The 24,285-nt window shown below is 42.0% G+C and overlaps 1 protein-coding gene across 2 annotated transcripts in view; it reads left to right on the top strand.

Moving 5' to 3' along the window:
- TMEM185A (transmembrane protein 185A) overlaps positions 1–24,250 on the top strand; it is a 48,222-nt gene extending 23,972 nt beyond the window's left edge. For both annotated transcript variants that reach the window (XM_030210383.1, XM_030210384.1), the window contains exons 3-7: positions 4,522–4,729; positions 14,153–14,236; positions 15,089–15,265; positions 19,779–19,902; positions 22,389–24,250. In XM_030210383.1, the coding sequence (XP_030066243.1) occupies positions 4,522–4,729; positions 14,153–14,236; positions 15,089–15,265; positions 19,779–19,902; positions 22,389–22,633 (838 nt within the window). In that variant the 3' untranslated portion in view covers positions 22,634–24,250. The remainder of the gene's footprint in view (positions 1–4,521; positions 4,730–14,152; positions 14,237–15,088; positions 15,266–19,778; positions 19,903–22,388) is intronic.
- The last annotated feature ends 35 nt before the right edge of the window (positions 24,251–24,285 follow it).

The raw sequence follows: 24,285 nt of genomic DNA, 5'->3' as shown, positions 1-24,285 counted from the left end.
CGGGGCAATGGCAACTGCATTTCACCTCATTTCCGCAAAGTGGGGCTTTCCAGTTCTTGACTTCATGGCATCCAGATTCAATACACAAGTACAGATTCTACAGCCGTTTCTGGGAGAAAGACTCCCTAGGAACGGATGCACTGGTACAGCCTTGGCTGTGGGAAGGACGTTGCACAGGATTGCAAGCCATCTTGGGAAGGTCGTTCTTGTAGCTCCGGACTGCCCCAGATGTCCTTAGTATGTGGATCTCATTCGTCATCAAATCACTCCTCGGTTGACTCTTCCTCCACAGACAGGCTTATTGCACCAAAGTCCAGTACTTATGGAGGATCCCGCCTGGCTCTTCGGGGGTGCGATTGAGGAAGAAGGGTTACCTTGCTGCAAGCCTGAAAACGGTCCAGTTCTTCTTATGCTAGAGTGTGGAAAACTTTTGAGAGCTGGTCTGCACAGAATGGTGTTTCTTCATTTTGTGCTTCCTTGGCTCAAATTTTATCCTTTCTTCAGGAGGGATTCAAAACAGTCTTGGCTCTCAATTCGCTCAAGGTTCAGATGGCACCATTGGTGTGTCAGAGGCAAGATACAGAATGCCTAATTGGCTGCTCACTCTGCTCTAGTACGATTCCTCAAAGGAGTCACTCATCTTTGTCCCCCTCTCCGCAATATTTGTCCTTCTTGGAGCCTTTGAGTGGTTCTTAAGGCTCTTCAGTTGGCCCCCTTTGAGCCCTTTTGTTCGGCAACTGTCAAAGATCTTACTTTAAAGGCAATGTTTCTAGTTGCCATTTGATTGACATGGAAAGTTTCAGAACTTCAAGCTCTCTCTTGCAGAGATCTCTTTCTCCGTAAGATTATATCTCCTTTTCATGTCAATCGGACTGTTTTCTCTTCCTTTCTCCAGGGAGGCCTGTTCTGCAGAATACACTTCCCTGCGACTATTGGATGTGAAACACATCCTTATGCACTATCTTACGGCTACCAACGATTTCAAGCGGTCTGATCATCTTTTTGTCTTCTTTGCGGGACCCCGGAAGGGTTTGCTGGCCTCCAAAACAACAGTGGCTCGATGGCTTAATGAGGCTATTTCTTCGGCTTAAGTTCTGAGAGGTAGATGTGCTCCCATGCACATCAAGGCTCATTCCACCAGGTCTTTGGCAGAGTCTAGGGCAATTTCATTGACAGAGATCTGTTGGTCAGCGACATGGTCTTCTAATTCCTTTGTTAAGCATTACCGTTTGGATGTGTTTGCTCGAGCAGATGCTTCTTTCGGGTCCACAGTTTTCGCTGCAGGGATATCACAGTCCCTCCCCTCTTGTACATTCCATTTATCTGGACTGATTCTTGGGTTGTAATGGAAGGAAAAATTAATTACCTGATCATTTTCTTTCCTTTAGTCCCAAAGGATCAGTCCAGAGCCCGCCCTTCTGTGATGGTTTCAGTTTTTCCGGATTCTCTGTAATTTCTGGTGTTTGTATTGCTGTGGTTCCGTTATTTCTAAGGCATGAGTTTACACTTTAGTTCACAGTTCTTTTTCTATCTAGAGGCTGGAATTTTTTCTCTGGAAGTCATTCTCTTTCACTGTTTTGTTATCGAATACTGGTTTGGTTGCTAAGTGCAGAAGCTTATGAGGCACAACTCATTAGAGTTCTCTCTCCACCTGCTGGCAGATGGTCACAACCCATTTGTCTGGACTGATCCTTTCGGACTAAAGGAAAGAAAATTTATCAGGTAATTTATCTAATTTTTCCATTTGTTTTGCTGAGTGCATCAGGACCTTTGACTACGTAAATCATGAAAACTCTGGGTCACATTAAGAAATGTGGATATTCCAGAACACCTAGTTCTGATGCACAGTGTTTACATTAAGAAGGAACGTAGAGACACAGTGATTTAAAATTGTTGAAGGTATACAACAAGGCTGCATACTTTCCATATACCTGTTCAATTCATATGTAGAAGAAATCAACAAATAAGATTGTATGAAGAAACCTGATACATTGAAGACTCATAAACAACCTTCACTATGCTGATATCACATTAATGGCTGAAAGTGATGTTGATCTGAAATATCTGATTATCAAGATCAAGGAAGACTGGTCTCAAAATGGGCCTGCCCCTTAATGTGAGGAAGACAAAAATCCTGAGAACTGGTAAAATCTAGAGGGTGGGCAATGATTAAAAATTTTAATCACATTCAGTGTTGCGATTAAAAATGTTTAAGTGCGCAATAAATCGCGCTTAATCATGGCATGCATTTTGGGTACATGCTTTTCCATTTTTTTTTTTTTACATTGACCGAAACATCCTTTTCATAGTGTCCCCAGATCAATCCAGAGACTTGTGGGTTATGTCCCTCCACTAGCAGGTTAGATAGAGAGAACACCGAAGTTCGCCTACAAGAGGGCATGTGCAGCCAGCTTACCTTCAGTATTCTCTCTATCTAGCAGGTGAAGAGACATGCTGTGCAGCTCTGAAGTGATTTGGCTCCTATCCCGTTCCCTCGGGGGTTGTTGAGCTTGATTTGGGGTTGAGGTGCTTTGCGCACGTTGGGGTTACACCTGGTGGTGCCAGGTCCCTACCCGTCTCCGCCCACCAGCCTACTGCTGCTTAGGGATTCGTCTGTCGGTGTTTCTCTCCTGCCTCTTAAAAAAAAAAAAAAATTCACAGAGACACAAACACAGATCCCTACAGGTTATGCAGTGTTTTCTCAGTCCTCAGAGTTCCAGGCTTCAGAGGTACGTGAGCACTAGGCTGGGAGCCGGTCTTAGGGCCGATGTCGGCGTCAGAGTCCGTTGAAAGGGTGCAGCTCTGGATTGATTGGCTCCTGGCCTGGTCCCCTGGGTCTAGTTGAGTGGCTGGGGTCTGAGGTGTCCCGGTCATGGGACTTGGGTGCACACCTGGTGGTGCCAGGTCCCTCCCTTCCTCCCCCTTCAACCCCTGTTCTCTGCCTGATGCCTGACTGGGGTTTGTGGTTCTCACTCTCCTGACTTTAAAATGAGTCTAAGGTTTCTTTTGCTCCGGCGTCCTCTCCTGCCTTAAAAAATAAGCATGCCGGCTTGCAGTACCGGGGGGGGGGGGGGGGGGGGGGGGGGTGGAGGGGAGGTGCGGTGACACCCTGGGGGGGGGGGGGGTAGAGGGAGGCGTGGCGGCAGGGGCGGGGCCTGAGTCCAGGGAGGGGAGGTATCTCTCTCTCTGTCGGTGTCTTTCTCTCACTCATATACACTGTCTATCACACAGTCTCTCTCTCTCTCACACAGTCAGTGTCTTTCTCTCATTCTCTCTCTCTCACACAGTCAGTGTCTTTCTCTCATTCTCTCTCTCTCACACAGTCAGTGTCTTTCTCTCATTCTCTCTCTCTCACACAGTCAGTGTCTTTCTCTCATTCTCTCTCTCTCACACAGTCAGTGTCTTTCTCTCATTCTCTCTCTCTCACACAGTCAGTGTCTTTCTCTCATTCTCTCTCTCTCACACAGTCAGTGTCTTCTCTCATTCTCTCTCTCTCACACAGTGTCTTTCTCTCATTCTCTCTCTCTCTCTCTCTGTCAGTGTCTTTCTTTCACTCTCATACACTATCACACACTCTGTCTCACACTGTATCACATTCACTCTCTATGTGTCACACAGTCACTCTCAAAACACTCTCGGTCTCACAGAGTCTGTGTATCATCCACATACTCTCTCACACTCACACTCACTGTGGCTCACATATGCACTCACACACACACACTCTCACAGACACACTCGCACCCACACTCACTCTCTGTCACACACCCACACTCGCACAGTCACTCTCTCACACAGTCACTCTCACACACACACTCTCTCCAACATACACACTCCGAGGAAAACCTTGCTAGCGCATGTTTCATTTGTGTCAGAAACGGGCCTTTTTTTACTAGTTTTCAGTAATGTCCTATGGATGCGAAAGTTGGACAGTGAAGAAGCATGGCAGGAAGAAAATTGATGCTTTTGAATTTATGGTGGTGGTGAAGAATACTGTGTATACTGTAGAATGGCTGAAGAGCAAATCAATGTTGGAAGAGATCAAACCTTAGCTTTCTTTGGAAGTGCAAATGATAAGACTTGGACTTCAATACTTTGAGCAAACCGAAGAGAGTGATCATTAGAGAGAGACATCATGTTTGGCAAGGTTAAAGGCCAGCATAAAAGAAGAAAACTGGCAGTTTGATGAATTGATGCCCCTGTATCAAAAATTAGCCATCTCATTTGAAGATCGAACACAGCTCAGGACAACTATCCGTAGAATCTTCATGAGTCGACATCAACTTTATGGCGTGGGACAACAACAAGATATTGATTCAAGTTTATTTCATTCAAATTGGGGGGGTTTTAATGTACAGGAATTGTAATTTTCTCCTTTTGTATGTGTAATTATGCAATCCTGCCTGTTACTTAAAGGCATTAGGCATCAGCTTTTGTGAAGATAATATATTGACAAGACAGTGGTACTATTTGCAGCCGATACATTTCTATTGATTTTTTTTTTCTCTTTTCTCTCTTTTTCAGGGCAGAAGGTGAAACATGTGTGGAGTTTAAGGCAATGTTAATTGCAGTAGGGATCCACCTGCTACTACTGATGTTTGAAGTTTTGGTCTGTGACAGAATCGAGAGAGGACACCATTTCTGGTTGTTAGTGTTCATGCCGTTGTTTTTTGTATCTCCAGTGTCTGTGGCAGCTTGTGTATGGGGCTTCCGCCATGACAGGTCTTTAGAGGTGAGAGTCTGAGACACTGCACATGAATTTATAGCCCTGGCTTAGGTTCATTACTTTCATGGTATGCACAAAAATAACCCATTTGGAGAAATTGCCCCCAAGAATTTGAAATTAATGTGTGTTACTTTTCAAAACTTAACTATTTGCATCTTGTATTTTATTGGTGAGGGAGTGATAAAACATCCGTTTAACTTTTTTTTTAAGTAGTAAGAACTGCTGCAGAAAATGTAATGTAAACTGGAGATTATCCTCTGATTATATTTTTGTTTGACAGTTATGTTACAATGCTGTAGCTTGCCAAATGAGGGCTTGCAGGAGCTAAGGATGATTTGACCCTCTATTTCTTTGTTATTGTCAGTGGATGATCTTTTTATGCATTGGTCTGCCTTATATTATACCTAAGGCATCTGAAAAAATATTGACAAAAAAACCCTGTGAGGCAAAAACACACACAAAAATCAAACCTGACCTGCTTTACAGATGCCATCTTGCATCTGTTGCTGTGTGAGTAGAAGAAATAGTGTGAGCAACAGTCAAGTTTTGCATAGCAAGAACAAATATAAAAGGGCCAGGTGAGGACTGGATGTGGAGTGGCCTGTTCAAGGAACACAGTAAATAACAGCAGATAGCAGCAAATCTTCCGCTGTTAAGACTACAGAGGAGATAATGGCTCTCCCCCCCCCCCCCCCCCACACACACACACACACACACACAACCCCAAGCTGCCTTGGTGACTATATCAGTGGGAGAAAGTGAGACTGCTGGTGCTGTGCTGAAAAATTTAGTTTTAATATAGGCATAATCTTTCTGAAATTGAGTCAGTCAACAACATGCAGTTACTTGTATCACCCTCCAAAACACCTGATTGCCTGAATGATAAACACCTTGGATTAGAAGCTCTAATTCCTGTTTGTCCATACCAACCTGTTTCAGACAAGTAGGATTCACCCGTCTTCCAGCAGATGGAGACATAGCCATTCCACTTGTTTCCCTGTATATATGCTGGTGCAGAAAGGACAGATGACCTTTTAGAGAGTACCTTTTTTTTTGTTTGTTTTTGACTCTTCTGTGCTGACGACAGGAACCCTTCCTTTGTGGGGTGGGGGGGTGCTCTTGAAGTTCAGCGGTATTGCTCTTCCTCCCTCTCTCCTTCTTGGGGGGCTTTGGTGGTCAGGCAAGAACCCCTTGCTAAGGCTTATTGCCTGGAATACTAATAGTTGTTTTTTGTTTTGCTTTAATAAAGGGAGCAGAGAAGAAAAGACAGTTTCTCTTAAGACCTGGAGTGAGTCAAAGCAAGGTTGGAAGAGAGGCTTTTTCTGTATTTAAAGTTTCATGTTGGAAGATAGTTCCTTACTGCTGTTGCAGCCGTGACAGCCATAATTTAATGGAAGCCCATGGGTTCTTTCTCTTGTATTTGTTTGAGCCAATTAATCACAGCATATATACACACACAAAAAAAAAAGCAGATTTGATTGCTTCTTCATCTGTCTGTCCTTTCTCTTTAAAGCTTGGTGTGGCTTTGGTGATATAGGAGTAGTTAACCTGTTTTGAAGTAGGTTTTTTTTCCTACTGTGGGTTTTAGGATCAGCATATCCCCCCCCCCCCCCCCCCCCCCCCCCACACACACACACAGTTATTTATTTAGGACAGAGCTCCATGTGGCTAAGGGGCACAATAGGGGCAGAAAGTGCCCCACTTGCGGAGAGAGAACACGTTATTTAGGGTTCAGGAGCCTTCCTCAGCTAATGACCATTTCTGTGCTACAACCAGAGAAAGAAGAGGACTAGGGAACTCTTTTGTGACCCAAAGAAGACATTTAGAGTTAGAATCCCTTAAATGCTTTCTAGCGGGACCTTCCTATCGGGTGTATTGTAGCTGGGGACAGCAGGAAGTCACCAGTCTTCAGACACTGGGATTAAAAAGATTAGGGTGGAGAAGATTTACCCTCAGGGTCCTATTCACCCTAGTCCTGCTTCTTGGAAGGAGGCGATTGAGTAGAACCACAAGGCGATATGTTCCTCTTAGGACAACGGAACAAGAGGCTTCATTTGTTTCACCATTCAAAAGAGAGGAGCTTTCAAGCATGATTATCCAGGCGATGAAGGTTCTTAATCTACTGTTGCAGGGGATCTCATTTTGGAAGGTATTTCTAAACCACCAAAGACATTTCCAGTCCATTGGGCAATTAAGGAGATGGTGCACCTTTTTGAAAGAATTCAGTCATGGCAGTGTACAGTAAGAATAAATCAAATACAAGCAATAGACAATTACAGCAGTAAAAATATTCAAACAATACAAAGTATTGCATTGTATACTACTTACAGTGTCAACACAATACATAATAGAACATTTAGTAGACAGCGTAGGGTATAAGCAAAGAAAGGGCATATAGGTAGGTAGGAGAGTAAGAGGAGTTTAGAAAATAAGGTGACTAAAGAAAGTTGCATATAAGGTAAGAGAGGTGATGATTAAATGTTATCTCAGCTAGGGTAGGAGTTGGTAAACATGTCTGCTGCAGTATGTGCAGCCTGTGTCCCTCCTTGTGTGTGTGTGAATGAGACTAACAAGTTAGTTCTTCCATTGAAGGCCTGGTTGAAGAGCCAAGCTTTCGCCTGTGGAGCTTTTCAGAGAGTGCATTCCAGAGTGTGGGGGCTACTCCAGAGAAGCCTCGCTTGCGGGTATCACATCGTGTAATGACTTTTGGAGAGGGTATGGTTAGGGGTACCCTATAGGAGGACCTTGGTGTCTTTGGAGGTGTGTAGAGGGTCATCCTGTTCAAGTACTCAGGGCCATGTCCTTTAAGTGTCTTGAAGATCAGACATAGAGTTTTAAATTTAGCCCTGTATTGTACTGGTAGCCAATGAAGTTTTTGCAAAAATGGTGTGATGTGGTCACGTAGCTTGCAACCTTTTATAAGTCTTTCTGCAGTATTCTGAATCAATTGAAGCTAGTGCAGACCCTTAGTAGTCAGACAATACAGTAATCCAGTCTTGATGTTATCATGTTCTGCACAACTGGGATAAGATTTTCCTTCTTGATGTAAGAAGAGAGGCAGCGTAGTTGTCACAAATAGTAGAAGTTGCTCTTGAAGGTTGCTTGGATTTGGGAATCAGAGTAAGTGTTGAATATAACTGTATTCCAGGGTTCCTGACTTGTGATTTGAGGGGGACTTCGTACTTCCCAAAAGAGATTTTGATGTCAGGTACATGTCCACTTGTGTTAGGGACCCAGAGAAGCTCTGTTTTACTTGGGTTCAGGCAAAGTTTGTTGTGCTTAGCCCATTTTTGAATTAAGGTTAGGTAATCAGTTTATTCAGGCTGTAGGTAAGTCAGGTTCAATGGGTATGAGTGGCTGCACATCCGCATAGATGTAGAACTGAGTGTCCGTTGACCAAATTAGCTCGGCTAGTGTCTTGAGGTAGATATTGAACAGTATGGGTGACAGTATCTATCCTTGTGGTACCCTACAGGTTCTTGCCCATGGTGGCGATGAGGTGCTGCCAAACATTATGGATTGTAGCCTGTCTGATAGGATCCGAACCACGCAAGTACTGTTCCATTAATAACCTGTTTCTGCCAGTAGTGCTAGCATGATATCATGATCCACAATGTCAAAGGTTGCTGAGAAATCTAGCAGTACTAACACCAAGCAAATCCCCGTCTTGGTTTCTGTGAAGATCTAGTAGAGATATGAGGACAGTTTCTATTACATAACCGGGTCTGAATCCAGATTGACATGGATCTAGCTAGTTTCTCTCTTCTACCCAATGACTGAGTTGAACACAGATTGTTTGTTCTATTGTATATTCTCCCCTTTTTTACCTGATTGTTCATTATATCATCAATTACCAATTGTATCTGTACTCTGATCTGGCATAAGTCATGACGGAAATTGTAAGCCACATTGAGCCTGCAAATAGGTGGGAAAATGTGGGATACAAATGCAACAAATAAATAAGTTTCCCTAGAAATTGGATGTTGGATACTGGCCGGTAACTTTCAAGTTAGTCGTGGTCAAGGTTGTTTTTCTTTAGCAAAATGTGAACCACGGGCTTTTTTAATGCTGTTGGTAGTTGCCCAATAGAAAGGGAGGCGTTCACAATTTTAGTGGCATATTCTATGAGGAGTAAACCAAAAAAGTGAGGTGAACTCTCAAGGTGGATGTCCAAAAGTCTTTAATTCTAAAAAATATAAAATTGACCCGACACGGCCGTGTTTTGGCACAAAGGCCTGCCTCAGGAGTCAAGTTGATTTCTTGTGTTGTGACGACAAAGCTTGACTAAGAAGATGTCAAGATCCTGGCTGTCGAACTGCTGTATGATCCCCAGTGGGAAATTTGCGCTGTGGTGCAAACGATGCCTTGCCGGCAAACACTAGTGACATAATCTGAAGCCCATACTTGCCTGCTGCACTATCTTTGATGGGCAGGGGTTGAGGGATCAGGTATTTAAGGTCTCTTAAGATTTTGTCATGGCTCTCCTCTGTTATTGGGTTAAAAGTGGCCCCTATGTCTCTGTCTGGAGGGGATGACTTTGTGCATTCCTGGTTAACTGTTTGGAGGCTGGGTGGGATTGCTTGTAAATCCTGGCGGAGACTTTCAGTTTTGTTGGCAAGGTTTGCAGCAAAATCATTGCAATTCAGTTTTCACAGGGCAGGCTAGTTCTGTTGTGGGGGGTTGCAATAGGCTGTTTACTGAACAGGTGCTTGGTTCAATTGGCACCCTATGCAATGCATTGAGAGAAATACTGGTTTTGGTTGCTATAAAGGCTTGGCGATACTTTGTTGCGTGCTTCCTATAGTTGAGCCTGTCTTCATCCAGGTGAGATTTCTGCCATCTCCTTTCCGGTTTCCGTCCTTCACTTTTAAGGATCCAAAGTTCTGGAGAAAACCAAGGTGAGCATTTGTGAGTGGGGCATAAGACCTTTTTTTAGTGATGCTGTTTTCTCTAAGGTCTGGCTAAGTGTGTGTTCCAAATGTCAACCTGTTCTGACACTGTAGTTGTCTTTTCATCCACATATGGATAGTCCATGGCCTCTAGGAAATTCTGCTGGAATTCAAGCTATTTCTGAACCTATGAATAGGTTGTATCCATTACTAAATACTGAGCAGGAGGTCTTGCTTATAGGTTACGTCTAGTAGCGCTATAAAAATGATAAGTAGTAGTAGGTTCCACGGGGTATGTGTTGGTCTTGGCTGTATTTCGCTATACTGTGATCCCAGTCATGGAGGTGCTGCTCCGAGGGATCCACAAAACAGGTGGCTGAAAACCTTTATGTGCCTTGCTGTTGAGGCTGCAGGAATGGCTCTTAGCCATCTTTAGTGATTATGTGACCAGAACTCTGCTACATTGGATTCAGGAAACTCTGATAGAAGAGTTCATCAAATTGGTATCAGCCCTTTTGGTTGATGCTCTTCTATGATCTCATCCATGCATATGCTAAGTGCATGACTTTGATTGTATCTGGCTATAGAAGACTCTGGCTGAGGCATAGGGTAGCAGATGCTACCCCCAAGGCTTACTTTACCAGGCTTCTCTTTAAAGGCTGTCTTCTGTTTGGTAAGGATGTGGAGAATATCTTTAAAGACCTGCAAGGTATTGGACACCAATTTCTGGAGGACAGGACAAGGTTCATGCCTCATGTAGAGATGGAAAGAAGACATTTTGAGACTCCCATGTTGTCATAAGCCAGGTTTACACCAGCGAAGGGGACCAGTTTCCATCATAAGAGGCAGCTGTCTCCGAGCTCCAGGAGCGTATGGTTAGGGTTCATGGTTGCCTTCAGTAAGAATCTGTAGCAATGGTGATGTTGAGGCTTGTGCTTCAGTGGCACTGGTGGTGATGTTTGGAGGGGGGGGGGGGGGGGGAGGGTGTGGAACTTTGCTCAGGCAGCCAAAATTACAGGAGACTGCTGGGTTTTGTCCAGCATAACAAATGGTTTTGTGCCCAATGATCATTTGTCCCATTGAAGCCACCACCTTGGAGTCCAGTTATTAATCCCCTGTGTGGAAGAAGTTGTACCTCACACTCTCTTAATTGCCATTGTCTTGGCTCATCCTCGAGGAACAGGACAAGGACTAAATATTTTCCCCCAAAATAGGTTTGTTTGTTTTTGTTTTTTTGTCCCATACTGGATCTCCAGACAAGCCAATGCTTCATTTTGGATTCCAGAGTTTCAAATAGAATTCCTGTGTTATATGATCTTAGCTGTGCAAGCAGGAGGGTTGCTAACTTTAGTAGACTTGACAGAAACATTCCAATGCAGACAGATTTTCAGTGTCCTTGAGTTCATATTGTGAGAGCATTTTGAGTTCCAAGCACTGCCCTTTAGGTTAGCAGTGGCACCGAGGGCATTCACCAAGGTTTGTGATGTTGGTGCCATCTGCCACTCAGAAAGGAGGAACTGATTTTTTTTTACCCCTATTTGGGACAATTGACTCATTTGGGCCAAATCAGAAGAGGACAACATGCAGGCAACTTCCACAGTTGTATAACTTCTACAGAATTTAGGATGGATTAGTTAATTAGTTAATATAGCCAAGAGTTCTTCAGTACTCTCTCTAAGTTCTAGAACACTTGCAGTGAGAATATATGATACTAGGTGTTTTCTTTCGGATGCACAGGTACACAAGTTACAGGATCAGGTGAGAGGCTTCCTTCAAACAAATGCCCCTGGGATCCATGTTAGCTACTACAGAGGTATTACCCTGGTAATTGTAAAGGAATTTCTCAACAAGGACACAGGCTGTCTCCTTTGCAGTGTTCAGGTCTCAAAAAAAAAATCTGTAGAGTAGCCACATGGAAGTTACTTTGCATGTTTTCCTATGATTATAGATCACAGTTTTAGGTCAAGCAGTGGGTGCAGTTTGGTGCACGCCTCACCCTTCCTAAGGATTGCTTTGGTTCATACCACTTGTCTGGCATGGGTGAATAGGAAAGTAAAATTATGCTGTACTTAATCATTGTCATTCCTTGAGTCCTGCCAGACCAGTCCAGATCATGCCCCAGTGTGTTAGGTCAGCCAAAACACTGATTGATCCCTCTTGATTTCAAGATTGTGATGAGGAAGGAGAGAAGTGGGTGAAAAGAAAAAAATGGAAAAGTGAGAATTGCAAAGGAAAGGAGCAGAGAAAAAAGCAGGAGGATAATTTTGATATTATGCAGGAGAGTAGAATAGCATAGTGACTCACTTTTCTCCTGTATGTATGTGTGAGCGTGTGTATAGATAGAGTGACGGAGAGTTTATAGAGATATATAGACAGATAAATGAGCAGAATTGGTCTGTCTCCACCTGCTGAAAGGGGGTGAATCCCATTTGTCTGGACTGGTCTGGCAGGACCCAAGTAACAATGTCAGGTAATGCATAATTGTACTTTTTTTTTTTTTTATACCATATGAAATTTGTATGGCCTACTTCATTCACACCCTTCTGTATTCAGGGTCAGTTCCAAGGTGCATCAGGTTTAGAAATATTTGAGAACACAACAAACTGTTAAATTATCACCCACCTGCTAAACATAGTGCCTATGGGATTGACTGTCACAGCTCGTCTCATTAACATTATTAGACCTCAGAAGAAACTAAATTGATTAATGGTTTAGCAGTTTCAGATGTTCCTACAAAATGCTTTTAAGACCAAAACATTTTAAAAATATTTTTCTTAAGGTATAAGCTTTGTTTTCCAATAAATATAATTCACTAGAGGACAAATATTGAACAGTATATACAGTGGGGGAAATAAGTATTTGATCCCTTGCTGATTTTGTAAGTTTGCCCACTGACAAAGACATGAGCAGCCCATAATTGAAGGGTAGGTTATTGGTAACAGTGAGAGATAGCACATCACAAATTAAATCCGGAAAATCACATTGTGGAAAGTATATGAATTTATTTGCATTCTGCAGAGGGAAATAAGTATTTGATCCCCCACCAACCAGTAAGAGATCTGGCCCCTACAGACCAGGTAGATGCTCCAAATCAACTCGTTACCTGCATGACAGACAGCTGTCGGCAATGGTCACCTGTATGAAAGACACCTGTCCACAGACTCAGTGAATCAGTCAGACTCTAACCTCTACAAAATGGCCAAGAGCAAGGAGCTGTCTAAGGATGTCAGGGACAAGATCATACACCTGCACAAGGCTGGAATGGGCTACAAAACCATCAGTAAGACGCTGGGCGAGAAGGAGACAACTGTTGGTGCCATAGTAAGAAAATGGAAGAAGTACAAAATGACTGTCAATCGACAAAGATCTGGGGCTCCACGCAAAATCTCACCTCGTGGGGTATCCTTGATCATGAGGAAGGTTAGAAATCAGCCTACAACTACAAGGGGGGAACTTGTCAATGATCTCAAGGCAGCTGGGACCACTGTCACCACGAAAACCATTGGTAACACATTACGACATAACGGATTGCAATCCTGCAGTGCCCGCAAGGTCCCCCTGCTCCGGAAGGCACATGTGACGGCCCGTCTGAAGTTTGCCAGTGAACACCTGGATGATGCCGAGAGTGATTGGGAGAAGGTGCTGTGGTCAGATGAGACAAAAATTGAGCTCTTTGGCATGAACTCAACTCGCCGTGTTTGGAGGAAGAGAAATGCTGCTTATGACCCAAAGAACACCGTCCCCACTGTCAAGCATGGAGGTGGAAATGTTATGTTTTGGGGGTGTTTCTCTGCTAAGGGCACAGGACTACTTCACCGCATCAATGGGAGAATGGATGGGGCCATGTACCGTACAATTCTGAGTGACAACCTCCTTCCCTCCGCCAGGGCCTTAAAAATGGGTCGCGGCTGGGTCTTCCAGCACGACAATGACCCAAAACATACAGCCAAGGCAACAAAGGAGTGGCTCAGGAAGAAGCACATTAGGGTCATGGAGTGGCCTAGCCAGTCACCAGACCTTAATCCCATTGAAAACTTATGGAGGGAGCTGAAGCTGCGAGTTGCCAAGCGACAGCCCAGAACTCTTAATGATTTAGAGATGATCTGCAAAGAGGAGTGGACCAAAATTCCTCCTGACATGTGTGCAAACCTCATCATCAACTACAGAAGACGTCTGACCGCTGTGCTTGCCAACAAGGGTTTTGCCACCAAGTATTAGGTCTTGTTTGCCAGAGGGATTAAATACTTATTTCCCTCTGCAGAATGCAAATAAATTCATATACTTTCCACAATGTGATTTTCCGGATTTAATTTGTGATGTGCTATCTCTCACTGTTACCAATAACCTACCCTTCAATTATGGGCTGCTCATGTCTTTGTCAGTGGGCAAACTTACAAAATCAGCAAGGGATCAAATACTTATTTCCTCCACTGTAGAAACTAGTTTTATATTTAAAAGTTGATTTGTTTGAGCCTGTATTTATCTGCATATGCCGTTGCTTTACAAAGTAATTTACACTATGCTTTGTTTCATTTTCTAGTTGGAAATCTTGTGTTCTGTCAATATTCTACAGTTCATATTTATTGCACTGAGACTAGACCGGATTATCACCTGGCCATGGCTTGTATGTTTTTCATACTTAACCTTTTTGTAAAGGGGATTTTGTTGTTTTCTGGGGTCTGTCATTTTTTAAGTTTTGTTCTGCATTTGAAAATTCCTGATTGTTTAGTTAGGATTCCACCCAGTGAAAGATTTTTGGTGTATGCATAATAGCTTTTGAGTGTTCTTAAAAACTGGAGAGTATTGAGTATAAATGTGTCAATAGTACAGTATTTGAACTTAGCCTTCTAGCCTTTGGTGTGTGTGTGTGGTGGGGGGGGGGGGGGGGGGCTCTTATTTCACTATTGAATGGAAAAGCCAAAGATAACGCTTTATTTTATAGTCAGAAAATGGTTGAGTGTGGTGTTCATCATAGCCTTAGAGTATATTATTCTTGTTGGATCGATTTTCAGAAACTCACTTTTTTTAAACCTGGTTGTCTTTATTCAGATTGTCAGATGCATAAACAAGTACTGAAAATTTGTAATTGACAGTCCTAAGTTTAGCCAGGCAACTATTTGTGTGACCACAGCTTGTGCTGCTGAATTTAGCCCATTAGCACTGAAAGTTTGTGCTGACTGCTAAGTCAACCCCTGCCCCCATCCTCCAAACCTTGGTGAATGCCTTTCACCTGCTAAATGTTTGCACTTTGCTAGTAAATTCAGACTTCATCTTTTGAAAATCCACCGCAGTTTGTGTTTTGCTTCTACTAGTAACTTTTTTTTTTAGTAGCTTTTTTTGTAGCATTAAAATGTAAATCCTTCATTGGAGTTCACTGCATACTTTCAAATTCAGTTTTATGTATATGTTCACACAAATTGGTTTCAGTGCTACACAAATACCAACACTGACAAATGTACCTTTTTTTCCCTTCTAGGTTGTATGTGTTCCTCTGTGGATCTTAATGTCATTTCTCTGCCTGATAGTGCTTTATTATATTGTGTGGTCTGTACTGTTCTTGCGCTCAATGGATGTGATTGCTGAACAAAGGAGAACGCACATAACCATGGCTGTCAGCTGGATGGCGGTTGTCGTTCCTCTGCTTACATTTGAAGTATGTATAATGAATTTAATTTTTGTGCTTTTGCTGCAGGCAGCTCAGTACTATGCATGCACACAGCCAAAGAACAAAAAAACATTTTTCTTGATATATATTTTTTTTGTCAGGGCTTTTTTTTCATAATCAGTTCATTTCACACATTCTTTTTAATACCAATTTTTAACATACACTGTAATGTTTTAACATGCACTAATTGACCTACTGCACATTTTAAATGTAGCTTGTACAAATTTTAAGGGTGCACTAATAATGTACATTACCACTCGGTACATCTTTGTGTCCTCCTTCTCATTGTTGGGGTGTTTTTAAAAGTAGTGTGATCTATTCCAAACACACACACACACATTTCCTTTTTAAACTAGTTTTATTAATGTCTGAAATCATTTCACACACATGAGTTTTTGTTTAACACCCTTTGGTTAAGACTAATGAGAGTTTTTGTTTAGCACCCTTTGGTCAAGCCAATAGAGTGGTTTACCAATTATTAGAAACAAACATTTACATTATAGACAGAAAGAAGTGGAAGACAAGGCGCTAAGAAGAGAGATAACTATAATAGTAGTATTATGTGATACAGTAGACAGAAGGAGAACACACAAGTCCAGGCAACTAGGTAAACACAGCTTAGTGCCTCAACATATGAAGCCCAGGCTCTTATCTCGTTCACTATGGACAGTCATGCAGCTATACTCCGTGCTGCATTAGCATAAGTAATAGACCTTCTGAGAAAAATAAGGCTTAAGTCCAAATTTGTTATAATTGGACTTGACCTGAGGTCCCATAGTAAACTATTCCAAAAGTTTGGGTGAAGAATGAGTGCCAAGTAGACTCCTATCAAGCTGTGGCAGGTAAGAGGATATAGTCAACAGATTTTACTACTACTACTATTTAACATTTCTAGAGCGCTACAAAGTGTACGCAGTGCTGTACAAACACAGAAGAAAGACAGTCCCTGCTCAAAGAGCTTACAGTCTAATAGACAAAAAGTAAAGCATTTAAATTTAAAATATTTAAGCAGCCAAGCACAAGAGAACAGTCACAGAAGGACTGAAGATGTTGAAGGGTGGTCAGTGTGATTAGGTGTAACTCTGGTTGGAGTAGTGGGAGAAGGTGATAGAAGAATAGAAGTGGGTGAGGTAAAAGTAATGAGTGGGTTGATAGGGAGGTTATATAAGACATATCACTCTAGGGGTGGGCGGGACTAAGTCTAAAGCAGGAGAAGGTTTTCTCTGCAGCCTATCTGTGAGATGGAAAATGCTCTCTGAAGCTGCTGCTCAGTGTTGCCAGGTGGAAAATTTTTTTCCCACCCAATCCAACACAAAAACCGCCCAAAACCTGCCCAAACTCAAACCCCGCCCCTGACACCCCCACCCCCGCGTCATCACCCCGCCCCCGCCGTCATCAACCCTGCCCCTGCCGTCATCGGCCCCGCCTCCCCCATCATCGGCCCCGCCTCCCACGTCATCGGCCCCGCCTCCTACGTCATCGGCCCCGCCTCCCACGTCACTAACCCTGCCCAAAAACGTCACTAACCCCGCCCCCCGCGGCCGAAAAAGCCGCACAAAAAACCGCCCTGAAGCCCAAAAAACAGCCCAAAAAAACGCAACCCGCCGCGGGCAAAAATTTCCCGCGGCGGGTTGCGGAAAACCGCCCAATTGGCCGGTAAAACCGCCCACCTGGCAACACTGCTGCTGCTATAAGTTGTTAGTTTTCTCTCCCTGAAAGAGATCCAAGTCACACCCATGAAGTTCAAACTGTCTGTGGGGAGGGTGAGGGGAGGAAATGGCAGTGCTTGATGAAAAAGACAGCTCAGTTTGATAGGAGATATACTATATGATGTCATTTTGAGGCCAGGCTAAGTCTAAAGCAGGAGAAGGTATTCTCTGCAGCCTATTTTGAAATATAACAGTATGGTACAGTGTATATGTGATCAAAAATTGAACTTATTAATCAGGGATAATCTGATAATATGCTCTATGCTCCATAATTGGAATCTTAATTCTGAAAGCTACAGACAGCCCATGTTTGTTAATTAATAGAGGTGTCACTTGGTTATATTTGTGAGCATGAGTTAGTAATTTAACAGTCCTAGTTCCATAATTTGCAGATGCTTTAGAGAAATTAGTTTGATGAATTTAGTAATAGTTAACAAAAGTCTAGCATAAAAAATACTAAGACATGAGCAAGTACTTGAATGTCTTTTTGATGGGAGAAGAGCGCCGACATGTCAGAGAGCATGATTTTATAATGTTATCTTCTGGTCTTTTAATGGAGAGCTGCTTAATTTATTATGCCAAGATGTAATGGAGAGATGTTTCCTTCTATTTTACCTTTTTTTTTTATTATGGAAATGTTCCTTCTTTCATGTATTATTGGCAGAGATGGAATAAAACTCTCTTTTTAGGCATACTGGGCTGTAGTAGGAGCACCTGTTGTTGAATCTTTTTGCCCCCCTGCCCATTGTTTGCACATGTGGATGGTCACACAGAGACATATCAAGTGTTGGGGACCTATGGTGTGGTGGGGAGCCTTTGCCCCACAACTCGGAGAAGGTGGTGAGGGTTCTAGGCCATGCCACCTGAACAAGTGGCAGTGGCTGAAGCTCCCTTCACTCTTGGCCAGAAAGACCTGAGAGAGAATGGCTGCTACCTGGAGCAGACCGAAGGATGGTGGAGCAGGTGATTAGGAAGTTTGGAGGGGAAAGAGAGGGGGAGTAGAAAGGAAGAAGGTAGAAAAGCTGGGATAGAGAGAGAGAGAGAGAGAGTTTGTGCTCCAAACCCCTCCCACATTACATATCATAGAGACACATATCCAAGAGAGATTTTACCAAAAGATTCCTCAGCAGGTCTCTCACACAGACAAGCCTGGGTTAGCCGACAGAAAAAGGACAAATGCACAAAATGTTCTACTTGTTTTTTCTTTTTATAACTGAAGCTACTGAGGTTCTGTTGATATTTTTCCAAATGCTCTTATCTTTTCCATTAAATTTTTTGGAATAGTTTGAAAATGTATTAAAGGTAAAGGGCCTGATATTCAGCTGGCGGTGATGAGTGTTTTGCTCACTGCTGAGTTATTCCTGGATATTTAAAGCTGGGCCTTCTCCGGGCTTTCGCTTTGAATATCCGGTTATCTTTGAGCCAGCTAACACATAGCTGCTTAAGTTGCTAATTCAGCAATTGAGCGGCCATGGGCTAGCACGTAAAAAAAAAGGATATTTATGAGCTGAACCTCAGCCCTCAAAGGGGAGATTCAATATATGGCGTCTAAAAAAAAATCAGCACTGATATCTGTGCCAACCAAGCGTATTCTATATTCGGTACCTAGATTTAGGCACCGGTTATAGAATATGCTTAGTTGATATTTCAGCGCCTAAATCTATGCGCATCCATGTACACCAACGAAAATGCACCGTAGATCCCAGCACATAGATTTAGGAGCACTGGGCCATATTCTATAACTAGGCGCATAAATTTCAGAACACCCACGAAACACCCATTTCCCTGCCCATAACCCCACCCCTTTTTGCCTATGTGCGTTAGAAGTTCGGTGCTCATCGTTACAGAATATGCTTAGCGACTTGTGTACCTAAATTGTAATCAGTGCCAGTTAGTGCTCATTATTGCTTGTTTAGTGCTATTATCAATGCTCATCAGTTTGTTAAGCTTGTTAAGTTAGTTGCATTGTTATAGAATCTGCTGATTTTGGTGCGGATATCTAGGCGTGATATATAGAATCCAGGGGTAAGTGAACAATTGCTGACTCCGCCCCGGAACACCCCCAAGATAGCCAGCTTTGAGTTAAGCACTAACCGTGAATTTTAGTGGCACTTAGCCTATTGAGGGGGTCTTTCACTAAAGCTTAGCTTGAGTTATCTGCAGCAGGGCCCTTATGGAATAAAATGGGCCCTGCTGCAGGTAACTTGAGCTAAGCTTTAGTAAAAGAACACTCTAAGTGCTGCTGAAAATTAGCGTCAAGCCTTGACCAATCGAATTTAACTGGTCAGTGGCCAGCTAAATCACTTAGAATATTGGCCAGAAAGTTCATTATAATTGACACATTGTTAAAATTGGCTTGCACGGATGGTTATTTGATTATTGCTTGAGAGTAGTATGGAGTGATACATGTGATTATCAAATGCTTGTTTTATGTTATGCCCCTTGTGTGATTCAAATCAGCTTCACATCCCGGTTGGTGGCATTTGCCACTGATCCAGTTTGTTAATAGATTCTCATTATGAAGTGTTGGTGTGCTCATAACATTTTCAGTAATGATTCCCCCCCCCCCCCCCCCCCCCCCCCCCCCCCCCTTTTTGTGGGCTTGTAATGAACTGTTGGCAGGTAGGGTGTTTATACAACTTTGCCCAATTGTAGTCTCTTTAGAGGTTTTTTTTTTTTTTTTTTTTGAATTTATATGCTTGCTTTCAAGTTAATTGTGTTTTGACAGCTGTTTAATCCTGATCCAGTGTATTCAGCATTGAAAATGACCCAGCTTTTCATTTCCTTTTTAGATTCTACTTGTACACAGGTTGGATGGCCATAACTTATTTTCATATATACCTATATTTGTTCCTCTTTGGCTTTCATTGATAACATTAATGGCAACAACATTTGGACAAAAAGGAGGAAATCATTGTAAGTAGATATATGAAGATGTAGGTTTTTGAATTTTCCTATATCAAATTTAGCAACATACAAAACAGTAGTAAATTCAAACCTTATTGGAACACAGGTTAAGTTCTAACCATACTGCAAGCTTGTGTGGGAAGAATTTTCAGAACTTGAAAGCAAAGTAGACCTGCCGCTTAAACACATTAGTAGTATACTGTTATCCCCCAGATGACAGCTCTGCCTTCAGAATACGTATGGTTCTGATAGCGAACTTTGTGAACTGCCTAGGGTGAAGCAAGTTCATGCTGCACCATGCTTTATAATCTCTAGCAGGAATCAAGGAAAGGGAATTGGTTACGAATATATTCTCCTTTTAGCCATTCTGTAATAGACTGGCTTGAATGTTTAGGCTTATTGTCTTGCTGCACGATCCACTTTTGACTCAACTTCAGTTCAAGGATGGATGCCCTGACATCTCTAGAATTTTCTGAAACATCAAAAAGTGACAGCAAATCAAAACCATTTCTCCCATTCAGCCAGCCTATGCACACCAGTTGCTCAGCTCTTACAATCCCTTTGTTTTTTTCAGAGATCCTCTATGCTTTTCCTATGTCTCCATCACCTCCACTGGGAGCTAGTTCCTCATGTATGTCTCCACCTTTGTAAATAAATATTTCCTAAGGTTATTCTGTCATCTTCCATTCTATCATATCGGTCCTCCTGGCTCTTCTCTAGGATACATATTTAGGTCTTTGTCATATGCTTTATGACAAAGGCTGTTGACGGTGTTGGTAGCCACCTTACAGACAAGACTCCATCTTGTTTAGATCCTTTTGAGAGTACTCTCTTCAGGATTTCACACAATACTCCAAATGAGGTCTCGCCGGAGAGAGTTATGCAGGGGCATACTTCAGCCTCTTGCCATCACCTTATCCATGTGTTTGGCCACCTCAGGATCATACAAAACAGTAGTACCTCAGATTTTGCTCCTCTTCTATGCACAGAACTTCATCCCCCTTACTGTAGGTAAGGTGGGGGGGGAGTGGAGGCATTCCAGCAGACTCAAGTGTAAGCCAAGATTTAAATTATGGCCCCCCTTTTTTTTGGTTTAAAAAAAAAAAAATCTTACTCGGTAACTTCTTCTACATACTCATTAAAGCAGATCCACATTTCATTGAGGTATAGCTATTTTGTGAATATTTGTTTGCACAGTGTTTTTCATATGTAGCTAGCATTTTGCTTTGCATAGTTTTGCATCACTGTCGCTCGTTAGCAACGAACTTTGTTTTAATTTCCCCAAAAAAGAAAAAAACTAAAGGGGTCCTTTTACTAAGGTGCACTAACAGATTTAGGGGGTTGTTTACTAAAGCTTAGCTCGAGTTATCTGCAGCAGATAACTCGAGCATGTGCTAACGATTAATGCACGTTAAATGATGACACCTATAGGAATATAATGAGCTTCTTATCATTTAGCATGAGCTAAATCCATTAGCGCACCTTAGTAAAAGGACCCCTAAATGTGGCAAAATCATTTGTAGTTTAGAGGTGGGCAAAGATTTAACATTTTAATCAAAATAAACCACACGATTTAAAAAAAATGTAATCGTGCATTTGATCATAATCATAGTATGCATTTATGGGATCACTGCTGCCTTCTAGCATCGCCCCATCTCTCCCCCCTTGCCCCACCATCATCCAGTGAAGCCCCATCCCTCACCCCACCACTACCACCATCCCCTTGTCTGCCTGCTTTCTATTAATTGTTGCTGCCGTCCCTTCTCTCTGTAGATAAAGAGAAGAAGCAGCCTGATCATGTGAATGAACAAGGAAGAGTGGAGAGGAAAGGGAGACAGGGTGGTGCTGGTGGGTGGGAGAGATGGAGCCATGCTGGATTGTTAGGAGCAGGGAAGAGAGGTGATGCAACCAACTAATTTAAGATTTTTAACATGTTGAATGGCCACCTTTATTTGTAGTACAGTGGTTAAATTACATAAGGACAACAGCTGTTGCTGTGTTTTCGTATGTAATGACGTTTTGCAAGGCTTAAAGCACTTTAGTTCATGGTCTCTAAATGTGTGTATGTATTAATGTGTTTCCACATGATGCACATCTTGGTTCTTCAGAGGGAAGGGTTTGGGGGTTTTACTTTTCTCCTTTCTTAATCATCATCCTGTGTTTTTGCACTCCTTACCTTAGCGTGAGCTGGAGGGTTACATCCTAAGGGTCACTTGTTGGTCAACAGAGTTCACCACAGTAATGTCACCCATCTTCTGTCCATCTCTGGCCCTCAAAGCATTATGTTCATGATGTGCCCATTCTTGACCAGGCCCAATACATGAGGAATCTGAACCTGGAGCTGTGGGTGATACTGCCAAGACCTGAGATATAGTACTGGACCTGGGGCAGAAACATTTGTTTGTTAAAGCAAAATATAATTGAATATTGAGTAATGCTTAAAAGGTCAAATAGTGGGGAGCATAATGTATATGTGAATAATTTGTTTTGTCCAGGGTGGTTTGGAATTCGCAAAGACTTCTGCCAGTTTCTACTGGAAATCTTCCCATTCTTGAGAGAGTATGGAAATATTTCTTATGATCTCCATCATGAGGATAATGAAGAAGCTGAAGAAATGCCTGCACCTGAACCTCCAAAGATTGCACCCATGTTTCGCAAAAAGACTGATGTAGTCATTACACAGAGTCCTGGGAAGTATGTTGTTCCACCTCCCAAGTTAAACATAGACATGCCTGATTAAGATACATTTTAAAATCTGTGCAACGGTATGATGTACAGATTTTTAATATTGGTTGCCCCTCAGCTCTTTGAACTGGAATAGTCACTGTAGTCAAATGTATGTCATCTCATACTTTATTTTTGTAATGAAGGATTCATACTTGGGAATGAACATTTCAGTAACATTAAAACTCTTAGAGATATCCGAGTGCAAAACTGTATTCTGGTATATGAAAATCTGAAATTCGCTCTAACAAACTCTTGTGGAGATACGATACATACATATGAAATTCAACTACACAAAATAGTTTAAAACACCACTGCAATTATCCTAAAATTTAAAAGTGGCAAAACTTGGAATATGTGTTATACTATAGCACACGACTTTTCTACCCAGACACGTACAATCTCACAAGACTTTGAGTAACTTAGCTGTCATGTGCATTTAATTCAAAGAACAGAATTGGACTTTAATGCTCCTTTAACTAGTTCATAAAATTCAAGTATTTCTTTTAAAAGAAATAACGCGCCTTGACACTCGATGTATTTTTTTTAGCATGAATATAGACAGTTTATCTTATGTACTATCTTTGACTGTTCATTGAAGAGTTAATCTGTGTGTGGCTATATAATATTTATATGACCATTTTAGTAATGTAATATATTCTGTTCATATTTCTAGCTCTGCAAATTGTATATTAAAGTATTTTTATAAAAAAAAGTAACTTGTTATAAAAAGTAATAATTACGATATTTGAGGAAATGTCCTTCACAAGCATTCTTTTAGTCAGATCTGAATATCCATATATTTGGATTTCTGATTCATTGTAAGCTAGATGTATGTAAATGTCAGTTGGTTGTAAAGTCTCCAGAAGGTATTTATAGTCTTTTGGAGAACAGGTAGCATAGGGGTGTTGACTCCTAGTTAGGAAAAAGCTTGATATTTTTTATTTAATGATTTAAAGGTCTAATGACTTAATTTACATTATGACAACTCATATTTTTAAGTTATTTTGTATATGTCCCTATAAACTTGGCACCACCCTTTGAGGGTCTGTAAGTTATTCTGTTATAAAATAGTTTTATAGTCCTATGTTATCATGATTTCACTATTTAAATATAGAAAATTCTTGATTAGTCTTTCCCCCTTGCAAGTGTCAAATAAACTGTCTCTTCATTGGTATGTGCTTGAAATATTGCTTATTTTTAACATTCAAAGCAGCATTGCTGTATTTCCCATTTTTCTGTTTTACAATTCTTCTCCACATTGTCACCACCCTCAGGAATTCCACAAACACCAGTTAGTGATGGCGCAACCTTGGCAAGAGATGCTAGTGCTGTTGTAACCCACTTGCCAAATCCTTCACCTTGCACTACCCGATTTTTATTATTTGCTTTCTTTTTTGTCTTTGTCCTGTGTCCTTCAGCTTCTCATCTTTTGTCTCCCTTCTTCCAACCACTTTCTCCTCTTCCGCTTTCGCGTTCTTTCCTTTTCTCTCTCATCAAGTTGGCATCTTCTCTTCTGAGCATCCTGGCAGTGGAGGGCTGCCCTGGTCTGCTCCTTAATGACCCATTCCTTGTCATCTATACCAGACCAGTCCAGACTAATGGGTTGTGTCCATCTACCAGCGGAAGGAGACAAAGAAAATAGTTCCAAGTAAACCGCCCCTTAAG

This window comes from Microcaecilia unicolor, chromosome 7 (genome assembly GCF_901765095.1).
Source record: "Microcaecilia unicolor chromosome 7, aMicUni1.1, whole genome shotgun sequence".
Classification (NCBI taxonomy): Eukaryota; Metazoa; Chordata; class Amphibia; order Gymnophiona; family Siphonopidae; genus Microcaecilia; species Microcaecilia unicolor.
The sequence above is the reverse complement of the archived record's forward strand: the minus strand, read 5'-3'. Positions and strand labels throughout refer to the sequence as shown.